This window comes from Lucilia cuprina, chromosome 3 (genome assembly GCF_022045245.1).
Source record: "Lucilia cuprina isolate Lc7/37 chromosome 3, ASM2204524v1, whole genome shotgun sequence".
In the NCBI taxonomy this organism is placed as follows: Eukaryota; Metazoa; Arthropoda; class Insecta; order Diptera; family Calliphoridae; genus Lucilia; species Lucilia cuprina.
Window position 1 is genome coordinate 53,236,449 of NC_060951.1, and position 27,439 is coordinate 53,263,887.

General features: G+C 26.8%; 2 protein-coding genes across 4 annotated transcripts in view; one reads left to right on the plus strand and one right to left on the minus strand.

Annotated features, from left to right (window-relative positions):
* Positions 1-710: 710 nt before the first annotated feature.
* Positions 711-27,439, minus strand: part of LOC111675626 — a 99,859-nt gene continuing 73,130 nt past the window's right edge. For 2 of the 3 annotated variants that reach the window (XM_046947264.1, XM_046947265.1), the window contains exons 2-5: positions 25,412-25,468; positions 6,985-7,058; positions 3,688-4,135; positions 711-3,602 (exon numbers count right to left, since the gene is read on the minus strand). In XM_046947264.1, the coding sequence (XP_046803220.1) occupies positions 2,489-3,602; positions 3,688-4,135; positions 6,985-6,988 (1,566 nt within the window). In that variant the 5' untranslated portion in view covers positions 6,989-7,058; positions 25,412-25,468 and the 3' untranslated portion in view covers positions 711-2,488. The remainder of the gene's footprint in view (positions 3,603-3,687; positions 4,136-6,984; positions 7,059-25,411; positions 25,469-27,439) is intronic. The other variant, XM_046947266.1, reaches the window with a different exon arrangement.
* Positions 9,675-11,001, plus strand: LOC111675634. The gene is made up of 2 exons (XM_023436422.2): positions 9,675-9,763; positions 9,825-11,001. The coding sequence occupies exons 1-2, from the start codon at positions 9,724-9,726 to the stop codon at positions 10,919-10,921; spliced, it is 1,137 nt and encodes a 378-aa protein (XP_023292190.1). The 5' UTR covers positions 9,675-9,723; the 3' UTR covers positions 10,922-11,001.

The window sequence follows — 27,439 nt, forward strand, 5'->3', positions numbered from 1 at the left end:
TCTTGGTTTTATTTAAATATATTTTAATTCTATACACTGTGCAGTTGTTTTTTTGTTTAAATAGGTTTATAGTAAATATAAATTTTTAACATTTATAAATATTTTCAGGTAACTATTTATTTTTTTTTTTTTTGTTAATTTTCTAAAAATTTGGCAACATTTTTATATTTTATATTTATAATTTTATTTATTTTTGTCAAATATATGTATTTGTATATAATTTGGTGGATATTTAATATTAATATGTGAGTGTCAGTTTTCTACAAATTTTTAGTTAACTTTACATTGCATTTGATTGATTCTAAACTGTCGTTAATTTTATATTCAATTTTAATTATTTTAATTTTAATGTTATTTTTATTTTTATTTTTTTAAGGAATTCAATGTTTGCAACTTTATTGTTTATTTTCTTTAATTGATTTTGAGAAAAAGCGAACATTCAAAACAAAAAATATAAAAAAAATTTTCTTTTGGCATTGAGTTTTTATTGGGATTTTTGTTTAACAGTCATTATATCTCTCCATGATCTTGCTACAATCAGCATTTCTTATGTATATTAACAAATTTGTTTTTGTTCCTTTGGGTTTTTGTTTTAAATATTGTTAACAAACATTCACATCGAGATATAAATTTTTTTCATTAAATTTTTAACAAATGTAAGATATACAAATTTATTTTCAATTTTATCTTTAACTTTTTTTGATTGGTAGCAAACATTGAGGTATAAAAATAATTAGGAATTTTATTTTAGTAATTTTTTATATTATTGTTGCATTTGTAATATTGCTGTTGGGAGAATTTTTTTATATGTGTATAATAAATTTAACAATTATATGGAAACTTGTTATATATTACAATGGTTGGCTATAACTAGATGTACTACAATGTCTGCTTGAGGAATTTCGTATGATATAAAATTTTTAAAATTATTTCCCATAATTAAAATAATAAAATTACATCCTGTATGAGGAGAAAAAAAATCGAAATTAATTTTGTGGAAGGTATGATTAATAATGATATTGAGCCTGTTGAATATACAACAAGTTAACATTAATACTTTTAACATCATGAGAATGCACAGTGGTTACAATTTCCCTTTGGCATTAAAAATTAAAAAGAGGATTGCAGTTAATATTACAATTGAAACTTATTTTATATGCAGAAAACTGTTATTACGTTTGGAGCGTTTTTGACTTATTGACTAGTCCACGAACTAGTCTATTTACTAGTCAGTGAATGATCTTATCTACCGACTTGTGTATTAACTAGATTTTTGACTTTCTAATCGACAATTGCCATGTAATTCATTACTTAGCTACTTAATGAACAAGATTATAAACTAGTCTATGGATTAATAATAAAACAGTCTATTAGTAATTCAATAGCATGTTTGATGACAAGTGCACCTGGTATATTTATAAGTCTATTGACATATCAATCGACAAATCTCTTTTCTACTTTACTTTGTAGTATTTTGATTAACCCATTGACTAGTCAGTCCACTGTAAATCTATAGAAATTATTAACTTTAATCTAACTATTTTTAGAGCGTTACGTGACATATGGACATACTATGAATTAATCAAATTGCTTGAAAATGTCCTATTCCATTGAATAGAATACATTCCAAGCAAGTATTTACTACTTTATGTAATAGTATTGTCTAGCTGACTTGTTCTGAATAGAACCTTCTTTTTTCTCTCTTCTATCAGTAACTTTGTTCTGAGTTAGTTTATACTAATAACAAGTCCATTAAAATTTGTCTCTACTATAATACAGGAAGACCGATTCTTTCCCTACTATCAGTAGCTTTATTCTGAATTAGTTAGCTATGCACTGCACACAAAACCCTATTTTGACAATAAAGGAAATAAATTTAAGGGATGTGGTCGAAATTATTTTTAGACTGCAATTCCATGTTTTTATCTTAAAAACCAAAGACAATGAGACGCACTGTGCAATTAATAGTGTTTTGCTTCATGTTTATAATTTTATATGCTACTACTATGTTTTATTACTAATGTATATGTTTCTTAAAATTAAAAAATAAAAATAATCTACAGACATATTAACAATTTTAATGTGAATAAGTTACTGGTTTTTATGTTTCAATAATTCTGTATAATACTAATAATAAATAACTTTCAATATGATTTTTTCGTTTTTTTTATATGAAAAATATGTATTTATGTAGCTTATTCTTATGTATTAATTATAAACTAATTTAATTCGTACTACTGTTTTTGTATTTTTGACTTAACATTTGTTATAATGTTTTATTAAGCTAAAGCTTTCAATCATTCATATTTATTGCCGGACCCCACTTTTATTTTTAATTTAATAATCATATACACAATATTAAGAAAATAAAATTTTAAATTAACTTACCCCTTAAAAAATAGTTGAAAAGTAATTGGTTATTAGAGTGCGTGTTGAGATAGTAAACTATTCAAAATTATTTTAATCGAAATAAAGAATTCCCCGGTAATTATTTAACAAATAAATCTTTTAAGGTGGAACAAAGTGAAGCATCACAGGTATCCTTCGAATCATCCTCATCACCCTTTCCGAACCAATTTAAAGTAGAACGTACTGCATTGGCAGCTTGAGCTTGTGGTGTTGTACGTGTGCGTCGTGACGAGCCATAATCTTTGGGTACGGCTCCTTTGGTAGATTTTGAACGAGATGTTGAGGCCGCTTCACTGCCCGAAGGTCCAGAAGCGGAGTTTTTACGTAAAAATCCTTCTATAGCTGAGCCAATAACGGTTGCATCCACTATGGTCCCCTTTGTATGATCTGTCCAACTTTTTTGTTTGCTACGTGGTTTCAATTTGGGTTTACTCTCACGCAATGGATCTTTGGTTTGTAATTTTTCTATCATTTCTTTGGAGAGTGCCATGGCTGTACTCTTACTTCTTATACTCTTTTTGCGTGCCATGGGCTCATGACGCTGGGCAAACCATCCTGAAATAGCAGCTGAACTATTATCCTGAGCATCACTTACCATTTGTTTTGCATTGTTGAGTATAGAGACATCAAAACTGTTCGAACGTGTTGAGCGACCTGCATTGGGATCTAGGAGATTCGAACTGCTAGCAGCTGTCTGATTAGTGGTTAAGTTAGTTTTAGACTTAGGTCCACCAGCCACAGAAGAAGGAGGTGTATCTTCACACTTGTGTATTTCAATAGCCGATGATGTTAGGGAGCTGAAAATAGAAGTAATATCTGTTCGGCTGCCCAATAATCCAGTGCCCTTGCTGCGTTTGGTGGACGAACGATTGCTGGTGGGTTGTGTAACACAGGGTGAAACGCTGGCGGGAAGTTCGGAGGCTCTACGGAAGTTGGGCGATGGAGTAGCTTGACCCGAGACACATTCGGAATAACGACGATTGGTGTAGCGCTGCGGTGTTGTGCCGCCCTCTGTAAGAGTTTCCACTTCACACACTTTCTCATTGCTCGTTGTCCAAAGTTTCATGCGTGCTTTACGAGATTGTACAATATCATCCATGATGTCCAATTGTAAATTATGTATACTACCTATTGGATCCGTAGATGGTGGACCAGTTGAGGTGTTGCTCTCCCTCCTCGAGTTTAGGATGCGGCTGGTGAGATGGAAAAAAGGTTGAGATATATGAAAATTGGTAATAAAGCCAAATAAAAACCAACCAACCCCCTTCCCCAACTCACTTGTTAGAAGGAAATGCTGCCACCGATTCTCGACGCGAACGTCCAAATATCGTAGCTGGCACCTTGGATATAGTAACAACGGAATGTCGTCTACCCGATGGTGCAGGCGCTTGTGAGAGTGTTGCAAGGAAAGCGGCTTCCTTAGGTGATGGTCCAGAACCCTCTCCACCTCGTTCTGAAAGACGTCTTACCTGACTGGCCGTTATACCCTCGGTTACCTGTTGTGATGGCAGAGAATGCTTACGGGATTCTCTTGGGTCACGCCATGGCGAAAGTAGATATGGATTGACTGGTGAGTCTATGTCCAAGCTGGCTTTATGTGATGGCGTCTCTGAACTTTCCTGATCATCTTCTTCAACTATTTGTGATTCATCGACTACGATTAAGGGTTCATTTTTACCAATAGACCCAAAACGGGATATTGATGAGCGTCTAAAGCGAAAGGTATCTATAAAAAAAGGGATTTGTAAAAATAAAGTTATTAAGCAATAATTCACTTGTGCTTGTTCAACTATTGTCCAAAAAAGTAAAATTTATACGCATCCTATTATTTTACAAAACAAAGCTATATTTCAAAATAGAATAATCGATAATGAGGTATAAACATGAAACATGCTTAAAAAAGCAAGTACATTTTTCCGAATATTACAAATCCATCTTAATACACAAAAGTACAACCATATATACAAATATAAATCCTAAATTTCTATTGAAATATACACATACTTATAAGCTCTGGATAAATATTTGAATAAAAAGAAATGTTAATCATCCTTAGGAGCAAAATCTTACGTTATTAAAATGCAAATGTATTTGCCTGAGACGTAGTGCATGAAAATACGAATGAACTCCTTCATAATCAATCAGTATATTAAAAAAGTTGTTATATTTGTACCCTATAACACTATAGTGTGGAGTGTATTATGCGTTTGTGCTGATATTTGTAACACCCAAAAATACTGCTAAAATAAATCAAAAAGTACAGCAGATATATTGTGATATTGATTTTCATAAATACTAACAAACAAATTCAAAATTCGCCTTTATTTATATACATGTATATGTATGTATAAATGTGTGTATGTCTGTTAGGCGTACAATAACCATACAAGTGATGTATTTTCTATAAAGCTCCTTTTCATTTTAAATAATGCAAAATTAACAAACGTAAAACTTATTTCTTATACTTTTTTGTGCAAATCTTTTTATGACAGGATATTCATAAATGAGAATTTTATTATAATGAAAATTCTTAAATGTACAAATAAAATGCAAATAAAAGTTTAATATAAATTATGACTGACAGAAATCATCGACTCGTACTTATTATCTCATGCATTTGCGACAAGTCTGTCATAACTCAGAAATCAGAGTTCTGAAGAGTTCAACTTTTTCTAATAAACTTTTAAAAATTTAAGTAAAAGTAAAGAATACAAAAAATCATATATCGAATTTAGAAGGCTTTAATCTTGATCGTCTTTGCTCTACATAACCCTGTGAAAATAAAAATATAAGTATAAAAATATAAGTATAAAAATATTATATATTAATAAAACAATGAATAAATATTTTGATTTAAAAAAATAATTTATTCATTATAATTAATAATAAATATTTTATTTAAATATTTATTTTTAACTGCTTGACCGTCAATTTTGCTTCATTCCAAAAATTCTAATTTCGATGAGCAGGTCTAATATTTATATCTTTCTAAGGTGACTACAAGATGATGGAGTATTTTATAAATATGTAAACTGTATTTAAATGAATCTTGGGATTTAGAATTATACATCGCAAATTGTGACAGCGAATAATACATGTATTTAATTTTTTAAATTAAATGTTGTTATTTAGAAAATATTAAATTAGTATAAAAAGCTAGTGATGAGTGAAAACAATTTTGTAATTCACAAATCCCATTAGAGATTTGTTTGTTTTTAAATTTTTAATAAAATAAAATAACATTTAAATTGTTTTTTATGGTTTCTGTTGTGAGTCGTTGGTTACTTATCAATGCTATACTCTGGTTATTTCATATAATACTGCAATTTAAGATAGTTAATGGGTATTAAAATCCCTTAACTCAAGAAAATTTATACCACTTTCCCTACAGTTTTGGAAAAATTTTAAAAATTTTTATTTGCTTAAAAATCCCGAAAATGTTGAATATTTTTCATACAGATTATTATTTAAAAAATACTTATGACTAAAATTATGACCTTACAGGTTAAATTTTTGAGAGAAAATAAAAATTTTTCTTTATTTGGCAACACTGCCTTCTTTCTACATAATTTACATACATACAACCATTAAATTATTATTTAAATTATTAAAATTAGAAATAGACATTTCCATAAATTATTTATATATGTAATTCAATTGTACGTGTAATTTTCAATTAGAAATATAAAGTAACACATTCTTTAATAGCAAAGCACATGTCTTCTTGGTAATTCCTGTACATAACAATTGCCCTAATACTCCCTTAAACACTGATAGAATCAACGACTCCTTAGTCAAACTTAATGTTAAGAATCTAATTTTCGAAATTATATCATATGAAAAAGTCCACAAATTTCCCAACAATGTTTATAAGTATACAAACTGGACAGAAATTAGTAAAGTAAACAAATTATAATATTTTTTTATCAAACAAAATCAAAGAAAAAATCATTAGTTTCAAGAACCAATTCTTTTAAGTCTCTGGTATTTCTTTCACGCAAGACAACAAAATATTTTGAATTTATATAAAATTCTAATTATAATACTGTCACGTTTTGTAAACGCAATGATTTTTGTGATGAAACTAACTATAGAATTTAAATTTAAAAACAATTAAAAAAATTTAATTAAAAGAATGGTAAATAATAAATATGATTATTAAAAATAGACAAAGAAAATTACAAATCACAGCACAATGCTTACAATTTATTGCAAAAATTATAAATGTAAATTGTACGTACAATTATACTTAAACACATTTTCAAAAGCAATAATTCTCAAGAAAATCATTAAATTGCATAAGTTGACAAAAACTTTAATACCTAAACAACAAGACTTTAACTGGCATTTGTTTGGTTACGTATGTGTAATATTTGATTATTGTCAGAAATCATATAAATCATACGTCTTTATGTAATAAATTACGTTTTAAAATTATAACTACATTAATACTGGGATTGCAAATAATTTCAAAATTAGTCAGTATAAACTACGAAAAATTTACAATACTTACATCGTCATGACATAAACTATTTAAACTGTGTTTTATCTATTTAATGCGTTTGTTTTACTTACCCATTTTGTAGAATTTTAGTTTAGTGTTATTTTGTTACTTCTAATCTGACCTCCAAAACCAAAAAGAAAGAAATCTGTAAAAGAAAAAAGTACATAAGATATAAATTTGTTACTTTTCCTAAGGCTTAGTTTTTTCCTGTTATTGAAAATGTTTGTTTTCAAATCAAAATCTATATAAAAAGTTTATTTGCATTCAAATAAACCATAATCAACAAATATTGACAAAAATATAAGAAGATTTACAAAAAAAAAAAAACATATTTTCATATTATTTATATTGGGGATTTAGATATTTGTTTTTTTCTTAAGTTGTAATACATATACATAAGGGGACGATGAAATATATTTGAGCTCACTATAATTGATGGGGATTATTTCTAAGCATTTGCCAAGTAAAGTTACTTTATTTTTGAAATTTAAAAAGTAAATTTTTTTTAGGAAAAACTTTCGGCATTACAAATAATAGGGTAAAAACTATAATATACTTTATCTTCGTTAAGGATTGTAGAAACAGACATAATAATTTTTAAAAATATATAAATTTTAAAGTAAATTATTTTGAAATATAGACTATAAAGTCATAGTGTTGTGATATTGTAGTCATAGTCTAGTCATAGTCTAGTCATAGTCTAGTCATAGTCTAGTCATAGTCTAGTCATAGTCTAGTCATAGTCTAGTCATAGTCTAGTCATAGTCTAGTCATAGTCTAGTCATAGTCTAGTCATAGTCTAGTCATAGTCTAGTCATAGTCTAGTCATAGTCTAGTCATAGTCTAGTCATAGTCTAGTCATAGTCTAGTCATAGTCTAGTCATAGTCTAGTCATAGTCTAGTCATAGTCTAGTCATAGTCTAGTCATAGTCTAGTCATAGTCTAGTCATAGTCTAGTCATAGTCTAGTCATAGTCTAGTCATAGTCTAGTCATAGTCTAGTCATAGTCTAGTCATAGTCTAGTCATAGTCTAGTCATAGTCTAGTCATAGTCTAGTCATAGTCTAGTCATAGTCTAGTCATATTTGACTATAGCTATTATATGTATCTTATAATAGCTAAAGGACATATTAAAACGCTAAACTAAGTTTAATTTTCTTAGATTTTCAGCAAGAATAATCAAAGAAAAAACTATTCATTAATATAACTGTCAAAACTGACGCGTTTTCATTTTTATTTTTACTTTAAAACTTAATAATGATTTCCTAAATAAATTTAATTTTGATAAAGAAAATAAAAATGTTCTTGTCCCATAATTTTCCATTTTCTTTTTCTAATATCCTGTTATAAAAGAACTTGTTTATTGTTCGTATTTTTGTTTCTCAACAACCCTTCATTAAAACATCCATTGGATTCTTGACTCGTTAAGTGTAAAAATAAACAAAAATCATTTCTATAACAAACATAAAGATCAACAAAAAAATTAACAGGCATCTATGTATAAGAAAATCAACAAGTGTTGAAATACATAATTTAAAATAATACAAAGTAAGAAAACAAAAAATAACAAAATGTTCTAAACTTATATGCGATTATTTTTATTTTCTAGATTTCAGCATATATTTAAAATGTAAATTTCTAACCCAAAAGGAAAAAACTGAAAATTGTCTCCAGTCTTTGGAGATTGTGGAAAAGTGCTGCTAATAAAAATTTACATTTTCTTATTTTGTTGTTTATTTCTTTAACTGGCATTGTTTATATGTAGATAAAAAATTTCTAAATAAATTATGGCACAACTTTTAGTTTTTCTGTTTTACTCCAAACAATCGTAATGTCATGTTAATGATGTTTTCTTTGCGTTTTTTATTTATTTATTATAACAAAGTCTTGAAAGATATGAAAGACTAGATGACTGGAAGTTACATTAACTGAATCACTAGATGTCTGACTGCATGACTTAAAAGAAGTATATATTTTTTTAAGGTTTTCAAGGCTGCTGAATATAAAATGTTGTTTCTTTTATTCTTATTTTCATTAGCTTTTATTTTGTTTTGTACTCTAATTTTTTTATACATGGATAGGATTTAAAGTTAAAAATTCGTATTTAAATAATAGAATTTAAATACAAATGTTGTTAGCGGTAAATTTAATAAAAAATACATTTTATTCAATTAAACGTTAATTTATCTACACTAATAAAAAATATAATCAAAAACATTATCAAATCATTAAAAAGTAAGTGGTGAGAGTTTTGCTTTTAGATTTCACAGATGGTTTTAAATCCGTAAACGGGGTGTTTTGCACTAAAGATACTTTTTGGTGACTTCCGCGACAACATTTTTTTCTGTTTAATTCATTTAAAGTTCACATCATATGCATGCGATTAGATGATGTAAACTATTAAAGCTTATCATTTCAATGTTTAAATATACTATTGAAATAAAAAACGCCTACATTTTCATAATTTGCTTCGAGTTGACATAACTCAAAATTTAGCTTTTGAACTATAGAACTACACTAATCTAAAGTCTTTAAGTTTGTTTTATCTATTTATACTCCTACATCTACATTAAAGTATACCGATCGACTCAGTATTACTTTCTGTATAGATTAACCAATGTCCGTCCTCCCGTCTGTCTGTCTGTCCGTCGGCACAACTCTGTTTTACATCAGAATAACATAAATTGAGTTATGTTTGTCTTATACAAAATGCGCGATTAGTTAATAAATTGTGTTATATTAAATTTAAAAACACTTGCTCTAAAAGCACACAGCAGTCAACAAGTGTCGGATTAAAAACAAAATAAAAAAATGTTTTTTCAAATAATTTTCATCTTAATCGTCATAAAAGGTATTATTTAGTGCAAAAATATTATGCAAAAAAATGTTATTATCTTAAACCTTTTTACTAGGAATATTTGCACAAAATTGTCAATTAAATGCTACTTTTATGGATAAAAAATGGATTTATGCTACCAAACCTACAGCGAACACTTGGGATGTTTTACATACGGATTACATAGAAGATCGTAAAAGATTATATTTAATATGTAATGCAATGACTAATGTAAGAAGAATATATTGTAATCGTGGTATTTGGCAGGAAGAAACTCACGATCTTACTTGTCCTAGGCGCCTTAAGGCAAATGTTGTAAAGATTGAAAATGAGAATTCATGTAGTCAATTGAATGGAGAATTATATCAAGTACGTTACACTCTGCCAGATGGAAACATAATTTCGCTTTACGAAGTATGCTATAGTACACAGAATGAACAGTCTTTGTATTCACGTCACAAGGCATATGGTTTTAATTTAGCTGCCTCTACATATGTCAGACCAATGTTTAGTAGAAGTAATAATGTAGTGTCGAGAGAGCGTGAACTTTCTTTTAAAGCTGAAAATATCTATAATACATTTGTGCGTTTATTGGGTTCTAAGCAAACGTATGTACCAAATGAAAAAACATTGATATTGGATCGCGGTCATCTAACTAATTCTCAAGATTTTCTTACCTATGACCAAATGGATGAAACGTTTAAGTATGTTAATGTTATACCACAATTTCGAGGCGGTAATCGTAGCAATTGGAAACGTATTGAAAACTGGGTTCATAATTTACCTACCAAGAATACATATGCTCAGGTTGTTACCGGTTCATTTGGTATTTTAAGTTTACCTCATTCTGAAAGTAACACGCTGGTTCCCATGTACTTAATGCCCAACGCAAAGAATCCCATACCTTTGTGGTTATATAAAGTGGTTAAATATAAAAATCAATGTTATATTTTTGCAACATTAAATAATGAATTTAATACAAATTCTAGCATTAGTCCACCATTTTGTAATAGCACAGCATGTCCAATGCATTTAGAATTTAACCCGGCACCAAATAGTGGTGTATCGTATTGCTGCGATTATAACTCTACTGCTGCTAAAATTGGAAGTCATGCAACATTGTGTAATTCCGTTTCGCGTCTAACCAAATTTTTTGATAATATATTTGGTTAACACTATATAATTAAGAATGAAGGAAAAATTATTTGAATTTTTTTATTCAAGAATAAATATTATGAAAACTTATTAAATTATTTAATTATCAGTACCAATTAACCATTAACTATAACTAAAATTGAATTCATAGGGCAGCTAGGTTCAATCATTGACCAAAATATTTTTAAATCTTTTTAATAGAAAAACAGACAAATTTTCCGTCCGACTTTCCGCCTGGCTGTTCATGTAAACATACCACTATAGTGGGTAAAGCATTATGTGTTTGTGATTATGTTTGTTACACCCAAAAATATTGGTCCAACATTAACCTTAAAATAAACAATAAAAACAATCAATCAACAATCACAACAAAAAAATTCCACAATTTATTTGAAAAACAAATAAAATGCTTTTTAATTTAAAAAATAATCCAAATTTTTAACATACTGACCGGTATAGGGTTTCATATGGTTGGCCCTGCCCGACTATTAATTAATTATACTTTTAGTTGTAATTGTTAGTAAAATCATATAACATTATGTAACATTTCACTTTACCTGTTTAGCTGAATTTTAGCTTAAATTTACAAACAATTGAAACTATGTATATATTATGTAAAAGATTATAATCACATATCAAAACTATGATTGCTTTCGACAGTTCAATTGTATAATCTTCCTATTTCTGATGAAAACAATTAAGTTAATTAGCTTCGAGGCTTTATTTTCTGAAATTAGTATACTCAAATCTAAATTTAGTAGCTGAGTTTTGTAGGTCTGTTTTGCCAAAATGGTTTTGTTAAATTGAATTGATAATGGTTATATGAGAAATTTATAGTTGATAAACAAATGTTTAAGTAATTTGCCTAAATTTATTTGTCGATTTGCAACTCTACTCCACCTTATAAAAAACTCTCTTAAAATAAATATTTCAATATTTTTCTCCAATTTAAACTTGTGTCCAAAAAAATTCTGGTCAAGGTCCTTCATAAGTATTTTCCTGAATAACAGATTGCTTGTCAAATTTTTTCCCTTAAAAGAGGCCGTAAAATCAATATCATAAAAAACTTTTGAGGTTTTATTTATCTGGTTAATACATTTGCAAACAGAAAAAGGAAATACAAATATACTATTCATATGTGTAGTCACTCTCAAGAACAGAAGCAAAAACCAATACAATTATACCTGTACTAAAGTTTTATCCATCCATATGTGTATGTTTCCGACAATTTTAAAACTTTCGTAAAAAAAACTTTTAAGTTTTTTGTCAATAAAAAGAATTGGTTGGTTTGCTATTGATGTTGATTTCGGTTGCTTTCAAGTCATTTATCATTTTTTCTTTTTTGCATTAAATCTTGTTTGTTTTTTTGATGACATTCTTGTTTTACAATTCTTTTCTTGTATTCTTGCATTGCCATAAAAAATTGTGCAAAAGTGTTATATTAAAGTTTTTTTGTTAAACTGTTTTAATAGACAATCTGTAACATAAATGCAAATATTAAGAGTATTTTTTGCTAATCATTTGTTATCATTTAAAATTAAAATCAAGTTTGTTTTCTTCAATGGAAAAAATTTAAATAATAAATAAGCAACATTTTCCGATCTGACTATTTTTGTTTGTATCTCCATCTATTCTCAAGTAAGTTTTTTTTTTATCCAGCCACGTCTGGTATGAGTGTGAGTTAGTCGTTGTACAAGAGACCTATATCAAAAAGTTTTCTACTTTGAAAGCGTTCCAATAATCTGAGGTATTACTTTATGACAGTTTACAATATTTTACTTTTCTAATATACAACATTTTTTTAATGTAACAATACAAACTAGAATCTACTTCTAGACGTGACCAATAATATGTCAAATCTCTCATACCTACATATATATTAATTTATTTCTTTTAACTTTTATGTATTGCTGCTTGAATATTCACGCCGCTACTTTACCTTATATATACACATACATAAATGTTCTACGTTCCTTGTGAAATATTTATGTTTATATTAAAATACATGTAATCCTCCTTTAACCTTTTTTATGTTTTTAATATTCATAAACAACATTTTATGTTTTTACTCTAAATTGTTCAAACTCTAAGCTTTTAACGTTATAAGGAAATCGTATATTTGTTTCCGACCTTTTAGTATATTTTTAAGCATTGACCGTTAGCATTTCTATGCATTTATATTGAAACATTTATACAGATTGAAAAATCACTTTATTTAAGTAAAAGTATAAAGGGAGTATAGCAGATAAAGCATTAACATTTTTTTCATAGGTTTCTTATCCAGCAGTTTTGGATGATAGCTTACACCAGTATAGTGGGTAGTGTATTATGCATTTGAAAAATATCAGCCCTACCTTAATGTGACCAATCGGCTCAGAATTATTTTCTGACTTGATTAAAAAATAGTCCGCATTTTTAACATGTATATTAAGACGGATTATTTTTTCTTACTTTTTAATTAAATTAATAAAAATTTTATGAACCAATATTGAATAGACAGACAACCCCAATCTATCTTAAAAATCACTACGAATGATGGAGCCTTTGGTCTTAATAATTTTGAAGATTCTAACTGTAATAGTTGCCAATACCCCATTTAATGGGAGGACTCATTATTTTCTAAACGTTCATATGAATATCAAAGTTCTTTATGTAGAATTTAAATATTCTAGCTCTAAAAGTTTCTTAAAAGATCGATTTAGTGGTTAGCTTCCTATTATATACCAATTCTAAAAATTTTTGTTCTAACATAATTATTTATTTTAGTTGGGCACATTGACACCTTATTTTTCCTTCATAAAAAAGATGGTCACCATAATTGTGCATTTATTTATTCGAACATAAAGTTTTAACATAAAAAGTCAAATATTTACATTGCTTTCAATAAGCATATCAAACACATATTCAAATATATGTTTGTGGGCGAATTTAAAAAAAATTTAAATATGAGCAATTTTAATATGAGCAGACTATGATTTTAAAGTCACATTTACTACTTCAGATTTTGCTGTAGTATAATTTTTTTTTAGGAAAATCGAATAAAATTTTCTAGAAAAAATCGACTTTGTAAACACTACCAATTTTAAGGAGGTTGGATGCTAAAAACTATAAGAGAATATTTTGTAACATAATAATTAAACTCGACTTCATTATTATCATAAAGAAATTAAATTAATTAAAACACATATGCTGCTAGATACAAATGTATCAAACAGATATTCTTTTGAAAAACTTCAACTGCTGCAATGTACGATTTTCCCACTCAACAAATACTTACTAATTTGAATCCATCTAATAAGCATCTAAATGTTCATTAAATTTTGCTGGGATATTCTTAACATTTGTATGATGTTGGTTTAGAACAGTATCTAGTTAAAATTTCCACAATAAAATACATACACATTTGTTTAAATTTTTATATTTAACTAAATAACAAAATCAAGTAAAAAATATTAAGTATTAATAAAAATACTTTAATTTTAATATCGTTAAATGATTTTAGTAATATTTTATTATAAATATACATTTGAAATTTATATTTTGTACTATATTTATACTTTTATCTATTAAATATTTTTTAATTATTTTTAAATGCTAGTATATAAACTTTTGAAAAAGTCAACATTATTAGTATTCCCATAAATGTTAGATGAAATCAAAATCCTTTTAACAAACTATTTTTTCTATAATTTTATATATCAATAAAAACTTTTTGCTATTTTTTTAATTAAGCTTTATATAGTTTGTCAAAATTCTTTTGATATTTTAGTTAGTGATAAAACACCAAGCCAAAATTAATATTATTTTAATAACTTTTATTAAATATGAGAATTAATGCAAATGCAAAAGATTTCCTGGTAATAAAATTGCAAGCTTAAGTACTTGTGTATATTAGAGCTACATAATCAAAAATATTTTATTATTTTTTATGTGTAATAAAGTAATTAAGACCAACAAAAGTTATAACAAATTCCATAAAGTTTTTCACTCCCCAAAATAAACACATAATTAAATAGAAAAAAACTTAGCAAAAAAATAAAATATATAACACAAGTATCTTAACTTTAACCCTTTTGGCTTATGAAGGATCAATATTATAAATGAGTAGCCAACAAAACCCCGATTAACTAAACGAACAACCAAACAAAATTACTAAACTTTGAGTTATGAAACTTTGATACATTAACGGATTACGTGGAAAAACTTCAAGTAAACAAAACAAAAGAGGATAATTAGGAAATTTTAAAATTGTTAGAGATAATTGAAAATGATAAATAAAGGGATACTCTTATTAATGGGTTTTGGTCATTGAATATGATAATGAGAAAAACTTAGTTTGTTAACAAAGAGCAATAAATGGTTAACGGGTCATGACAGTTCTAAATTTTTAATCCTTGAAATAAATAAATTTAAAGAGTTTTCAATTTAAAGCTAATTGAATAAAATTATCCTTACTAGGCTATAAACTAGACTAAAGACTAGGCTATATAATGTACTATAGACTAGACTATAAACTAAAACTATACACAAGACTATAAACTAGAGTATAGACTAGACTATAGACTAGACTTTAGACTAGACTATATACTAGACTATAGACTAGACTATAGTCTAGACTATAGACTAGACTATAGATTAGACTATAGACTAGATTATAGATTAGACTACAGACTAGACTAGACTATAGACTAGACTATAGACTAGACTATGGACTAGACTTTAGACTAGACTATAGACTAGACTATAGACTAGACTATAGACTAGACTAGAGAAAAACTTAGTTTGTTAACAAAGAGCAATAAATGGTTAACGGGTCATGACAGTTCTAAATTTTTAATTCTTGAAATAAATAAATTTAAAGAGTTTTCAATTTAAAGCTAATTGAATAAAATTATCCTTACTAGGCTATAAACTAGACTAAAGACTAGGCTATATAATGTACTATAGACTAGACTATAAACTAAAACTATACACAAGACTATAAACTAGAGTATAGACTAGACTATAGACTAGACTTTAGACTAGACTATATACTAGACTATAGACTAGACTATAGTCTAGACTATAGACTAGACTATAGATTAGACTATAGACTAGATTATAGATTAGACTACAGACTAGACTAGACTATAGACTAGACTATAGACTAGACTATGGACTAGACTTTAGACTAGACTATAGACTAGACTATAGACTAGACTAGAGAAAAACTTAGTTTGTTAACAAAGAGCAATAAATGGTTAACGGGTCATGACAGTTCTAAATTTTTAATCCTTGAAATAAATAAATTTAAAGAGTTTTCAATTTAAAGCTAATTGAATAAAATTATCCTTACTAGGCTATAAACTAGACTAAAGACTAGGCTATATAATGTACTATAGACTAGACTATAAACTAAAACTATACACAAGACTATAAACTAGAGTATAGACTAGACTATAGACTAGACTTTAGACTAGACTATAGACTAGACTATAGACTAGACTATAGACTAGACTATAGACTAGACTATAGACTAGACTATAGACTAGACTATAGATTAGACTACAGACTAGACTAGACTATAGACTAGACTATGGACTAGACTTTAGACTAGACTATAGACTAGACTATAGACTAGACTATAGACTAGACTATAGACTAGACTATAGACTAGACTATAGACTAGACTATAGACTAGACTATAGACTAGACTATAGACTAGACTATAGACTAGACTATAGACTAGACTATAGACTAGACTATAGACTAGACTATAGACTAGACTATAGACTAGACTATAGACTAGACTATAGACTAGACTATAGACTAGACTATAGACTAGACTATAGACTAGACTATAGACTAGACTATAGACTAGACTATAGACTAGACTATAGACTAGACTATAGACTAGACTATAGACTAGACTATAGACTAGACTATAGACTAGACTATAGACTAGACTATAGACTAGACTATAGACTAGACTATAGACTAGACTATAGACTAGACTATAGACTAGACTATAGACTAGACTATAGACTAGACTATAGACTAGACTATAGACTAGACTATAGACTAGACTATAGACTAGACTATAGACTAGACTATAGACTAGACTATAGACTAGACTATAGACTAGACTATAGACTAGACTATAGACTAGACTATAGACTAGACTATAGACTAGACTACTATAGACTAGACTATAGACTAGACTATAGACTAGACTATAGACTAGACTATAGACTAGACTATAGACTAGACTATAGACTAGACTATAGACTAGACTATAGACTAGACTATAGACTAGACTATAGACTAGACTATAGACTAGACTATAGACTAGACTATAGACTAGACTATAGACTAGACTATAGACTAGACTATAGACTAGACTATAGACTAGACTATAGACTAGACTATAGACTAGACTATAGACTAGACTATAGACTAGACTATAGACTAGACTATAGACTAGACTATAGACTAGACTATAGACTAGACTATAGACTAGACTATAGACTAGACTATAGACTAGACTATAGACTAGACTATAGACTAGACTATAGACTAGACTATAGACTAGACTATAGACTAGACTATAGACTAGACTATAGACTAGACTATAGACTAGACTATAGACTAGACTATAGACTAGACTATAGACTAGACTATAGACTAGACTATAGACTAGACTATAGACTAGACTATAGACTAGACTATAGACTAGACTATAGACTAGACTATAGACTAGACTATAGACTAGACTATAGACTAGACTATAGACTAGACTATAGACTAGACTATAGACTAGACTATAGACTAGACTATAGACTAGACTATAGACTAGACTATAGACTAGACTATAGAGACTAGACTATAGACTAGACTATAGACTAGACTATAGACTAGACTATAGACTAGACTATAGACTAGACTATAGACTAGACTATAGACTAGACTATAGACTAGACTATAGACTAGACTATAGACTAGACTATAGACTAGACTATAGACTAGACTATAGACTAGACTATAGACTAGACTATAGACTAGACTATAGACTAGACTATAGACTAGACTATAGACTAGACTATAGACTAGACTATAGACTATTAATAATTCTGTACTCTAAAACTTCACTCAACCAAAAATTATATGTGATTCTTTAATACAACTTTAACAAACTATAAAACAACCTTTACTTTAAAGGGTTATATTGTCAGGGTAAACATTAATGTTGAAGTCTATAGCAAACAACCATGACAAAATGATCAAAACGGATATGTATGTATATGTGAGAGTATATAAAGCCTTCGATAGTTCAACGATGCTTTACTTTCTGTACAAACATTAATGATGGTGTTGTCCAGCAATGTGTATAAACTCTATATACAATCATCCATAACATATTGATCTATAGCACACTGCTTTATACACCGTTCTATGTTTATTCAAAATCAAACAACGTGACTTTGTTTTTATTGATAGACGATTTGTGGCAAACAAAAACGTCCATAAACATTGGCAACAACGACACCATCATGATAGTCTATCTGTATCTGTGTATCCTTTTGGCAGGCAGCCAATACTGAAACAACAAGTGGTTCTTGGTATATTGTACAAAGTATATACAGCTACATTTATACATACATATTAATGTCAATAGTAATAAAGCTAGTGAAAACAATAGGAGAAGGGAAATCCCGGCAAAATTCAAAACAAATTACAATCGTAAATTATTTTTATGTTGATTTTATGTTATTTTATTAAACGTAAGCATTAAAGCACTTTATATTGTTGGGCATTGTTGCACTAAATTTTTGTCTTGTATAAAAAATTGTTAAAGGCGACGAAAACATTAAAAAATGCAAATATTAAAATTATTTAAAATTGTTAATTTTTAGAAATAGTTTTGTTATGATATTGTTCATAATTTAAATACCATAATGTAAACTTTTCAAAATTAAAATTCTCAGAATTTTAATGAAATTGTTTATGTTGCCACCTTTTATTAAGTATTTTTTTACCCTGAAGCGTCGCGAAAAACAATCTTTTTTTAGAGCTAAATCATTTTTCCATTGCCTTTATGGTATTCCCTGATTATTAAATAGTTAAAGCATAATTTTTCTTTATATAAAAGTAAAAAAATAAACATTCCCAATTTTTGTTTAAAACAAACTCGTACTTGCTTTAAACATTATTTATACAATAGCCTTAAGCTGAAAACAACTAAATGGAAAGAAAATCACAAAACAAAAAGAAAACATTTTATAAGAGCAATTTGTATAAATTTACCATAATTTCAACACATTTTTAACAAAAAGGGATTTTCTTTTTTTATTACAAAAAATGTCACGCTTTAAAGAAATGAGAGTGGCTGTAGACCTGTATATCGCTACAAAGATACAAGAAACGATGTTTAAATAATAACAAACAAAAAAATTACCCATAAATTATATTTATTTAAATTTATGCATTTGAGTGTTTGCATATGCCCTACAGGATATTATTATGATCGAAATGCCTCTTTTTTTAAATTGTATGCGTATGGAAACAAAATATATTGTTTTGCTTTTATGACCCTTATAGGTCTAGATGATGAAGTTTGAAAATGTGAAGTGTTATACTTAGTTGCGGCGAATATTTTTTTATAATATTTACAATCAAAACACTTAGATGGTTACCCTAGTATGAAACTAAACTCGATCAAACCTGGATGTTCGATATAAAGAACGTAAGGACATGCAAGAATTCTAAGCATCAGTCTGACTTTATTACTCCACATATATAAGCACCAAAAGCTAATCATTCGGGCATAACATAGTTGATACAAGAATTATTAAAAATTGCTCAAATATTAAATACATATCTGGTTCTGGTATTTTCTCCGATGAATTAGGAAAAGTATATAAGTTAAGTATTTTGAAAACTCTTTAATTTCCTAGACACATGCTAAGTGGACAAGTAATGTGCAACTCTTTTAATTAAAAATTCGTCACATATTATTTTTATAAATATATAGAACAAACAACAAATTTCCCTTTATGAGTTCATTTGAATTAAATCAAATTTAATTTAATTTAAATCTTTAAAATTAAGTTAAATTTAAATTACTGTTGTTGCTTTAATTGAAATTGCAACAATATTCATTTAAATGACATTATATTTAACATTAAACTTACTGGATTAAGCTTAAAATTAATAGTGGACTTACAATGAGATTAATACTGTTACGTAAATAAAACTATGTATTTAAAATATATGTATTCAATATGAATATTTGTTAATATACTACATATGTATGTATATGAAATATGTATACAAATATACAGTGAAAAAAATATGTTATTATATATTAAAAACTTAATAAAATTATTTTTAATTATTTTACTTTTATTAAGAGAGTAAATAAAATTTAACATATAAAAACACCTATATTTGTACACTATTTACAACATTTCTTCAATCGAAGCAACTGAAGCTTGCAGAAATTCAATTTTTTTTTTCAATGTGTATACATTTATATAGGATACATCAATAGCACTTGAGAGAATTTAATAACATTGTTCTTGACATGTCTATTTAACATATTAATTAAGTTCTTTTCAAACGGAACGAGTAAGTATAAAATATTTCATTACGCTCATTATGTTCACATATTGTTGATTTTTATGCCTCTCTGTAGTTGTGTTTTTCCCTTAATATTATTATTTATACAACTCTTTCGCAAAGTTATAAATTATAGTAAAAAATTTAATTTAAATAAAAATAAAAATTATTTTTTTACAAATAGTGCAAATAATTACAAAAAGAAAAAGAAAACGTATTTTCATTTATATATTTATTATAAAGTTTAATTACTGTTTAATGGAAAATGTTTGTATAAATTTTTGAGGGAATAAAGTTCAAAGTGTATGTAAATATGTATGTAGGTATGATTATTTTTAATACCAGTTCATATAAGAATTAAATTTGTTGATAAATATTTTAAATTCTTGTTAAATACCACTCAATTAAAAACTATTAGCATGTATTTTATATTTACATTTCATTTTTTGCTCTTGATTTTTACAGTGGTGATGAGAAATGTTTTAATCAGTTTTATTTTTATAAATACACAATCGTGGTCTAGACTTAATGTACTACTGAGATATCTCAGTAGTTTAGAAAAATTCAAAATTTTAACTCCCCCAATATCAGGGTCAAATGTTAAATTTAATAATACTCTAAGTAACAATTTAAATAAAAACCCCACTTAAAAATGTTGAAGATTCTAACTAAAATATACAATTTTTAATAGAAAATAAAAGTGATTTCTGATTTTGATTGTTTTTGCTTTATCTCTTATAGTTCTCGAGACTTTTGTGTTTTCACTTAAAAAATGAAATTTTGAATGAAATAAAAGTGATCACAGAGTTCGCTTGTTTTTGTTGTATCCCTTATAGTTTTCGAGAAAAACGAACTGTTATGTTTTCACTAAAAAACATTTTTAGAATGAAATAAAAGTGATTACAGATTCGCTTGTTTTTGCTGCATTTCTTATAGTTTTCGAGAAAACTGGATTTTTAAATATTTACTCATAAAACAAGTTTTTAGTACGAAATAAAAGTGATTACAGATTATGCTTCTTGCTCCTGTATCTCTTATAGTTTTCGAGAAAAATGGACTTTTATATTTTTACTCACAAAACAAGTTTTAAGTACGAAATAAACATGATAACAGATTTCGTTTGTTTTTGCTGTATCTCTTATAATTCTGGAGAAAAACGGAATTTTATATTTTGACTTAAAAACATAAATTTTTAGAGTGAAATTAAAGTGATCACAGTACGAAATAAAAGTGATCACAGTTTTCGATTGTTTCTGCTGTATCTCTTATAGTTTTGGAGAAAAAGGGATTTTTATAATATCACTCAAAAAAAGGTTTTAAGTACGTTGTATCTCTCACAGTTCTCTAGACGTTTTTCACTCAAAAAATAAATGTTTAAATGAAATTAAAGTGATAACAGATTTTGATTATTTTTGCTATGTCTTATAGATCTCGAGAAAAAAAGATTTTTATATTTTCACTCAAAACATCCGTTGGTAGTAGAAAAAAAAGTTATCATAAAGTATATAGTTCTCAAAAGCACGTTTTAGTAGAAAATAAAAATGATCAAAGATTTCGCTTGTTTTTGCTGTATCACTTATAGTTTTCGAGAAAAATGGATTTTTATATTTTCACACACAAAACAGTTTTTAAGTATGTAATAAAAGTGATCACAAATTTTGCTTGTTTTTGCTGTATCTCTTATAGTTCTCGAGAAAAACGGACTTTTATGCATTCACTCAAAAAATACATTTTTAGAATGAAATAATAGTGATCATAGATTTTGATTGTTTTTGCTGTATATCTCATAGTTCTCGTCTTGGGTGTATACACAGTTTATGTATTCCAGCAGACATGACCTCTTTACTAGTTAAATCGACGATGTATAACTGAACCATAATGCAATGTACATAATTAAGTGCGAGTGATATACAATTCCGTCAAAACACAGCCTATGACATGAAAGTTGTTCCTTAACTTAGAACCGAGCAGCTGAAAACAACAACAAATATTTTTAGTTTTTGTTGTTTAAGGTATTATGCGTTTGTGTTAATGTTTGTAACCAAAAATATTGATCCTACATAATAAAACAAAACATTCGGCTTAGAATAACTTTCTGACTCGATGTGTCCATGTAAACATTGTGCCCACGCTACAGGCAATTGTTTCTATTAATATTTTTTTCAATCGCATCAATTTTTAATTAAAATATTTGACCTTGAATATTTGTTTCCTTTACGTAAAAGCCTATTTTTAATGCAAACAATTTTTCTTCCAATTAATAACTAACTAACAAGTAACTAGTACTAAATACTATGAGCAATGGCTACATCTATATATGGGATATATCTTATGCAAACAACCATGTGAAATAAATCCCATTTTTTTAGCAAAAAAACCTCATGTGATACCGTTAGTGGTGGCTGTAACTTTATCTTTTATAATTTCCCATGTGGAGATTTTTTTCGAAATTACCAAGAAAAATAACAAGGGTTTAAAAAAAATGCACATCATACTGAACATGTAAGAAAAAAAAAACAAATAACAATGATATAAACTTGGATGTCATTTAATCTATGTAGTAGATGTATAATATAATAAGTACTTGAACAATAAGGGGATTGTTCGATAATTACTGAACTTGAAAAAATAACATTACACAAATTCGTTAGATAACCTTACTTTTTAAGAAAATGTTAAAGCAATGTTTAATATGGTAATAAGATAACGTATGTGTAAAAGAAATGAAAGAAATGAAAATAAAATTTACCCCATTTTTACTAAATGACTTATAACATTTTATTTCTTATAGTGACTCAAAACTTTTAAAACATCCTTTATGTTATCAAAGCATCCAACCATAATATGAAAGAATGCTTAAAGCAACCATAACAAATTGAAAATTAATGAATAAACGTTTGATTTAGTATTTAAAGATCATGATGATGTTAATGATGAGTCTATAGTTTTTTATTTAAATTTTATAAACGAACTGTTGCTTTAAAGTATTATTTTTAATGTTTTTCTGTTTATTTAAACAAAATTTACGGATTTTATTTTTTTATATAAACCTACTCACACTTTTATGAGATTATAGCCGTACACATACATACATAGTTTTTTTTCAAAATATTCATACGTTTTCAATGTTTAATTTAAAATACGGCTTTATTGGAAAATACTAAAAGTAAAAGGCATAAAAACAGGAATTTAAATTCGATTGAATAAATTCAAATAATATGAATAATTAAGTGTGAACTCCAGTCATAGAGAGATTTTATTGTTCTCAAGCGATTGTCTGCTAAATTTATATGCCAATTTTTCACTAAATACTTATGAGGAAGACGTAATTTTGAGCATTCTAACATGAATCGATTTTGTAATTTTTTTTTATTGATTGGCTGATAAATTGATGAAATAATTAGCTTAGAAAAATACTGTTCCAAAAATTGATTTAATTTCTTTGCTAAAAAAAAAGTTCCATTTTTTTGTACAAATTAACCATAAACATATATTGTATGTTATTTAGTGAGTTATTTTTTGTTCTCAACTTTATATGCGCATTAAACCGTAACAATGAATACACTACAAACAACAAAAACCAACAATAACCTACAAAATTTATAAATGAATTTTATTATTTGATTCCATGTAAACATCTTCTCTATTAATATTTTCATATGTAGAGCAAAAAGAGTACTCGGAAATGTATAAACTTTGTAAATTTGTTTGCTAACACTGTGCAACAAGTTTACAAAATTACGTAAACTGATTAAAGAATTTTGTTTAAAAAATGTTAAAAATATGTATTTTTATTTAAAAATCAAATTTTATTCTTTTTTTCTTTTAAGTGAAAATATACAATTTTAAACTAATTCTATAAAAATCGATGGCATAATTTATAAATGTTTGTCAACTAGTGTTCTTTTTATAGCTAGTTTATGTATTTACTTACAATAACATATTTATTAATTTAATTGCATTTTCATTTTATTTATAATATTTTCTAGGAATAGTTTATTTTTGTTCTCATTTGGCAATGAAATTGAATTAAAAGTGTTGAAATGGAAAAATCTATTTTATTTAAAAGGATTTTAATTTTCAAGTTGTTCTTTAGATTTCCCAAAATGTACATATATAACAGAGTTTCTAGTTTTGGATCTAGACATCCTAGTTCTCGATCCTTTTACTTTATTGGATTTTTAGTAGATATTTTTTATGATAGTATACTTATATCGTTATTAAAAAGAATTATTTTAAATGGGAAAATATAAGCAAACAAACTTTTTATTTTTGAGACTAAAAAGTATACTTTACTGTCCCGAGGAATTTATGTTTTTGGAATTTAATCTCAGGACAATTTTTCTAAAAAAAATAACTTCTTTTAGTCCACAAAATGACTTTAAGTGCTTTATGAAAGACCTTAAAGATAAAAAATTAGAAAAATTTTGGCACATACTCTTCTTTTGACTTAAGGACGAAGCCTATTGAAAAAAGTTAAAATGTGTTAATTATTTCATACTTAAAAATAATACATATACTTTTTTTTTCTTAAGGACGAAGCCTTTTGAAAATAGTTAAAATTGGTCAATTATTTCTTACTTGTTTTTCTAAGAACTTTTGGTATCATTTGTTAAAAGCGTATTTAAAAATGGCTACTTCCGTATAGAGTACTCTTTTACTTTGTGTTGTAAAAATTTTCTATATATATTTCTAAACCGTTGCTTTATTTTTAACTTTTATAGTGCCAAACCATAACGACTTTTTCCTTTTAAATATGTTTATACATATATCTAGCTAAAACTAAAAGTAACAGGTGTATGCTGAGTAAACATTTTAAAAAGTTTGAAATATTTTAAAAGCTATAACAGAAAAGTCAGTTATAGATTTAAAAACTTGATAATTTAAAAATTAAGTAAGAAGTATACTTACATGTACTTTAAATTGAGATAAACATTTGTGCCAAATTAGGTATTTGTATTTTTATTACTGAAAAGAAAAAAACAATTTGAAATAATTAATTTAGTTTGAAATATAAAACAATATCTTATTTCAACAAAAATTTTTTTAAAAATTTTTTGCAAAAAGAAAAAAAAGTATTTTTTAATTAGTCTCTTGAAATCAATATTATCAAAGACTGACTGCTAATCAGTCGCTTGATATCAATATTATCAAAGACTGACTGCGAATCAACTACAACTAAAAGTATTGTAGAGACATCTATTTGACCTAAAAAAATAAACATACTGTCGCCAGGAATAACTAGTTATATAGGGAATAACAATGGTTTATAATATTTTTAAGATTATTTAATATCAATGTTATAAAAATTATCTTATTTAGAAAATTAAATATTTAAAATAATACAATTATGTATTAAGATGTTTTATAAAACACTTAAAACTTCAAATTTGTTTACTTAAAAGAAAATTCACTTAAATGTTGATTTAATCATAGAAAAGTTTCAGGCCTTTTTACGACAATTTTATATAAAAAACCACAAATTGAATAAAACAAAAACTTAAAAAAAATATATAAAAGATCACAGTAAAGTGGTAGAGATGATAGGATTAGAAGTGTATTAATAAAAAGTAATACAAACAAATCATAAACCGTTTGTAGAAAATTGTAAATTAATAACAACTCTACCTCCTGTTTGAAATATCCTTGTATGTCATATCTCAGTTTGTGTGGGCACCAGTTTGCCAAGAATTATATCGGCAAACTTGTTGTGTATTTATAAGTTTATAAAATTTGTTTTTAAAAAAAACCTACTAGGTATACAACAACATGTCATTGACTGCAAAGTGTTACATTTTTAATATTGAGCATGTACTTTAATAATATTTTCAAAATTGGTTGAACATCAAGAGTAGATATAAATAACAGGAAAAAATTTTTCCATGCACTAACACACATAACATTTCTTTTCATTTTCCGTTTTTTTTATTTCTATGGAAACTGTAAATCAATGTTATTACATTAAAAATCCTTCAAGAATTTTTATACATACATATGTATATGTGAATATATGTTCCATACATTTCAATGTACATATATATGTAAAACATACATACATATGTATATACATACATACATACATACATACATACATACATACATACATACATACATACATACATACATACATACATATGTATATACATAAATACATACATGTATTCCTGCATAAACAATGTATTCTTACATTGTTGTACTTCTTGTGTTTGTATCTGTATCTAAATGTGATTGACATTTGACAAGCAACTATACAATAAAAACAAAAAACAAAAGAAAACAGAAATAAGAAGCTTAAAAATAGTTACGGGGTGGAAATGTTTAAGTTTATGTGTTGGAGTATTTGTGTGAAAAGTGTATCGTATCGATATTTTTAAATTTAATTTTAAATATAAGAACTTAAAAACCCATACCAACATTAACAATGAAATACTTAATCCTTGTGCAAAATCCTTGATAATGGTCAAATGATGAAATAATTAAAAATTTTATTATAAAAATGTTTTCTTTTAACAATAAAGAAAGATTTATAGAGAAGAAAATTTATAAGTTAGAGATTAAGTCAGTGAGAGTAAAAGAGTGAGGAAACATGTACATATACATTAGGGCTATAACTTTTAGGGAAATTTCAAATCCACACACCAATATGACCCGAGAAATATAATTTTATTATTAGAACACTACTGAATACCACTTAGTGAAGAGAGTTTTAAATCGATTTTGAAACCCTTAATCTTAATTTCGTTTTAAAATAGTAGTAAAAATATTTGTTTATTTTTTAATGTTTTAAAACTTTATTTACCTTTTAATTTTCCAAAAAAAAAACTGAATTGATGTCTGTTTTTAACAGTGACAAAATAACAAACACATATGATATATATTTTTATACCACCATCGAAAATGATGGGGGTGTATTGATTTTGTCACTCCGTTTCTAACACA

Excerpts from the sequence above, each read along its gene's own strand:
- LOC111675634 (XM_023436422.2), top strand. The coding sequence starts at position 9,724 with ATGTTTTTTCAAATAATTTTCATCTTAATCGTCATAAAAG. Across the intron at positions 9,764-9,824 it reads CATCTTAATCGTCATAAAAG|GAATATTTGCACAAAATTGT; the intron begins GTATTATTTAGT and ends CCTTTTTACTAG.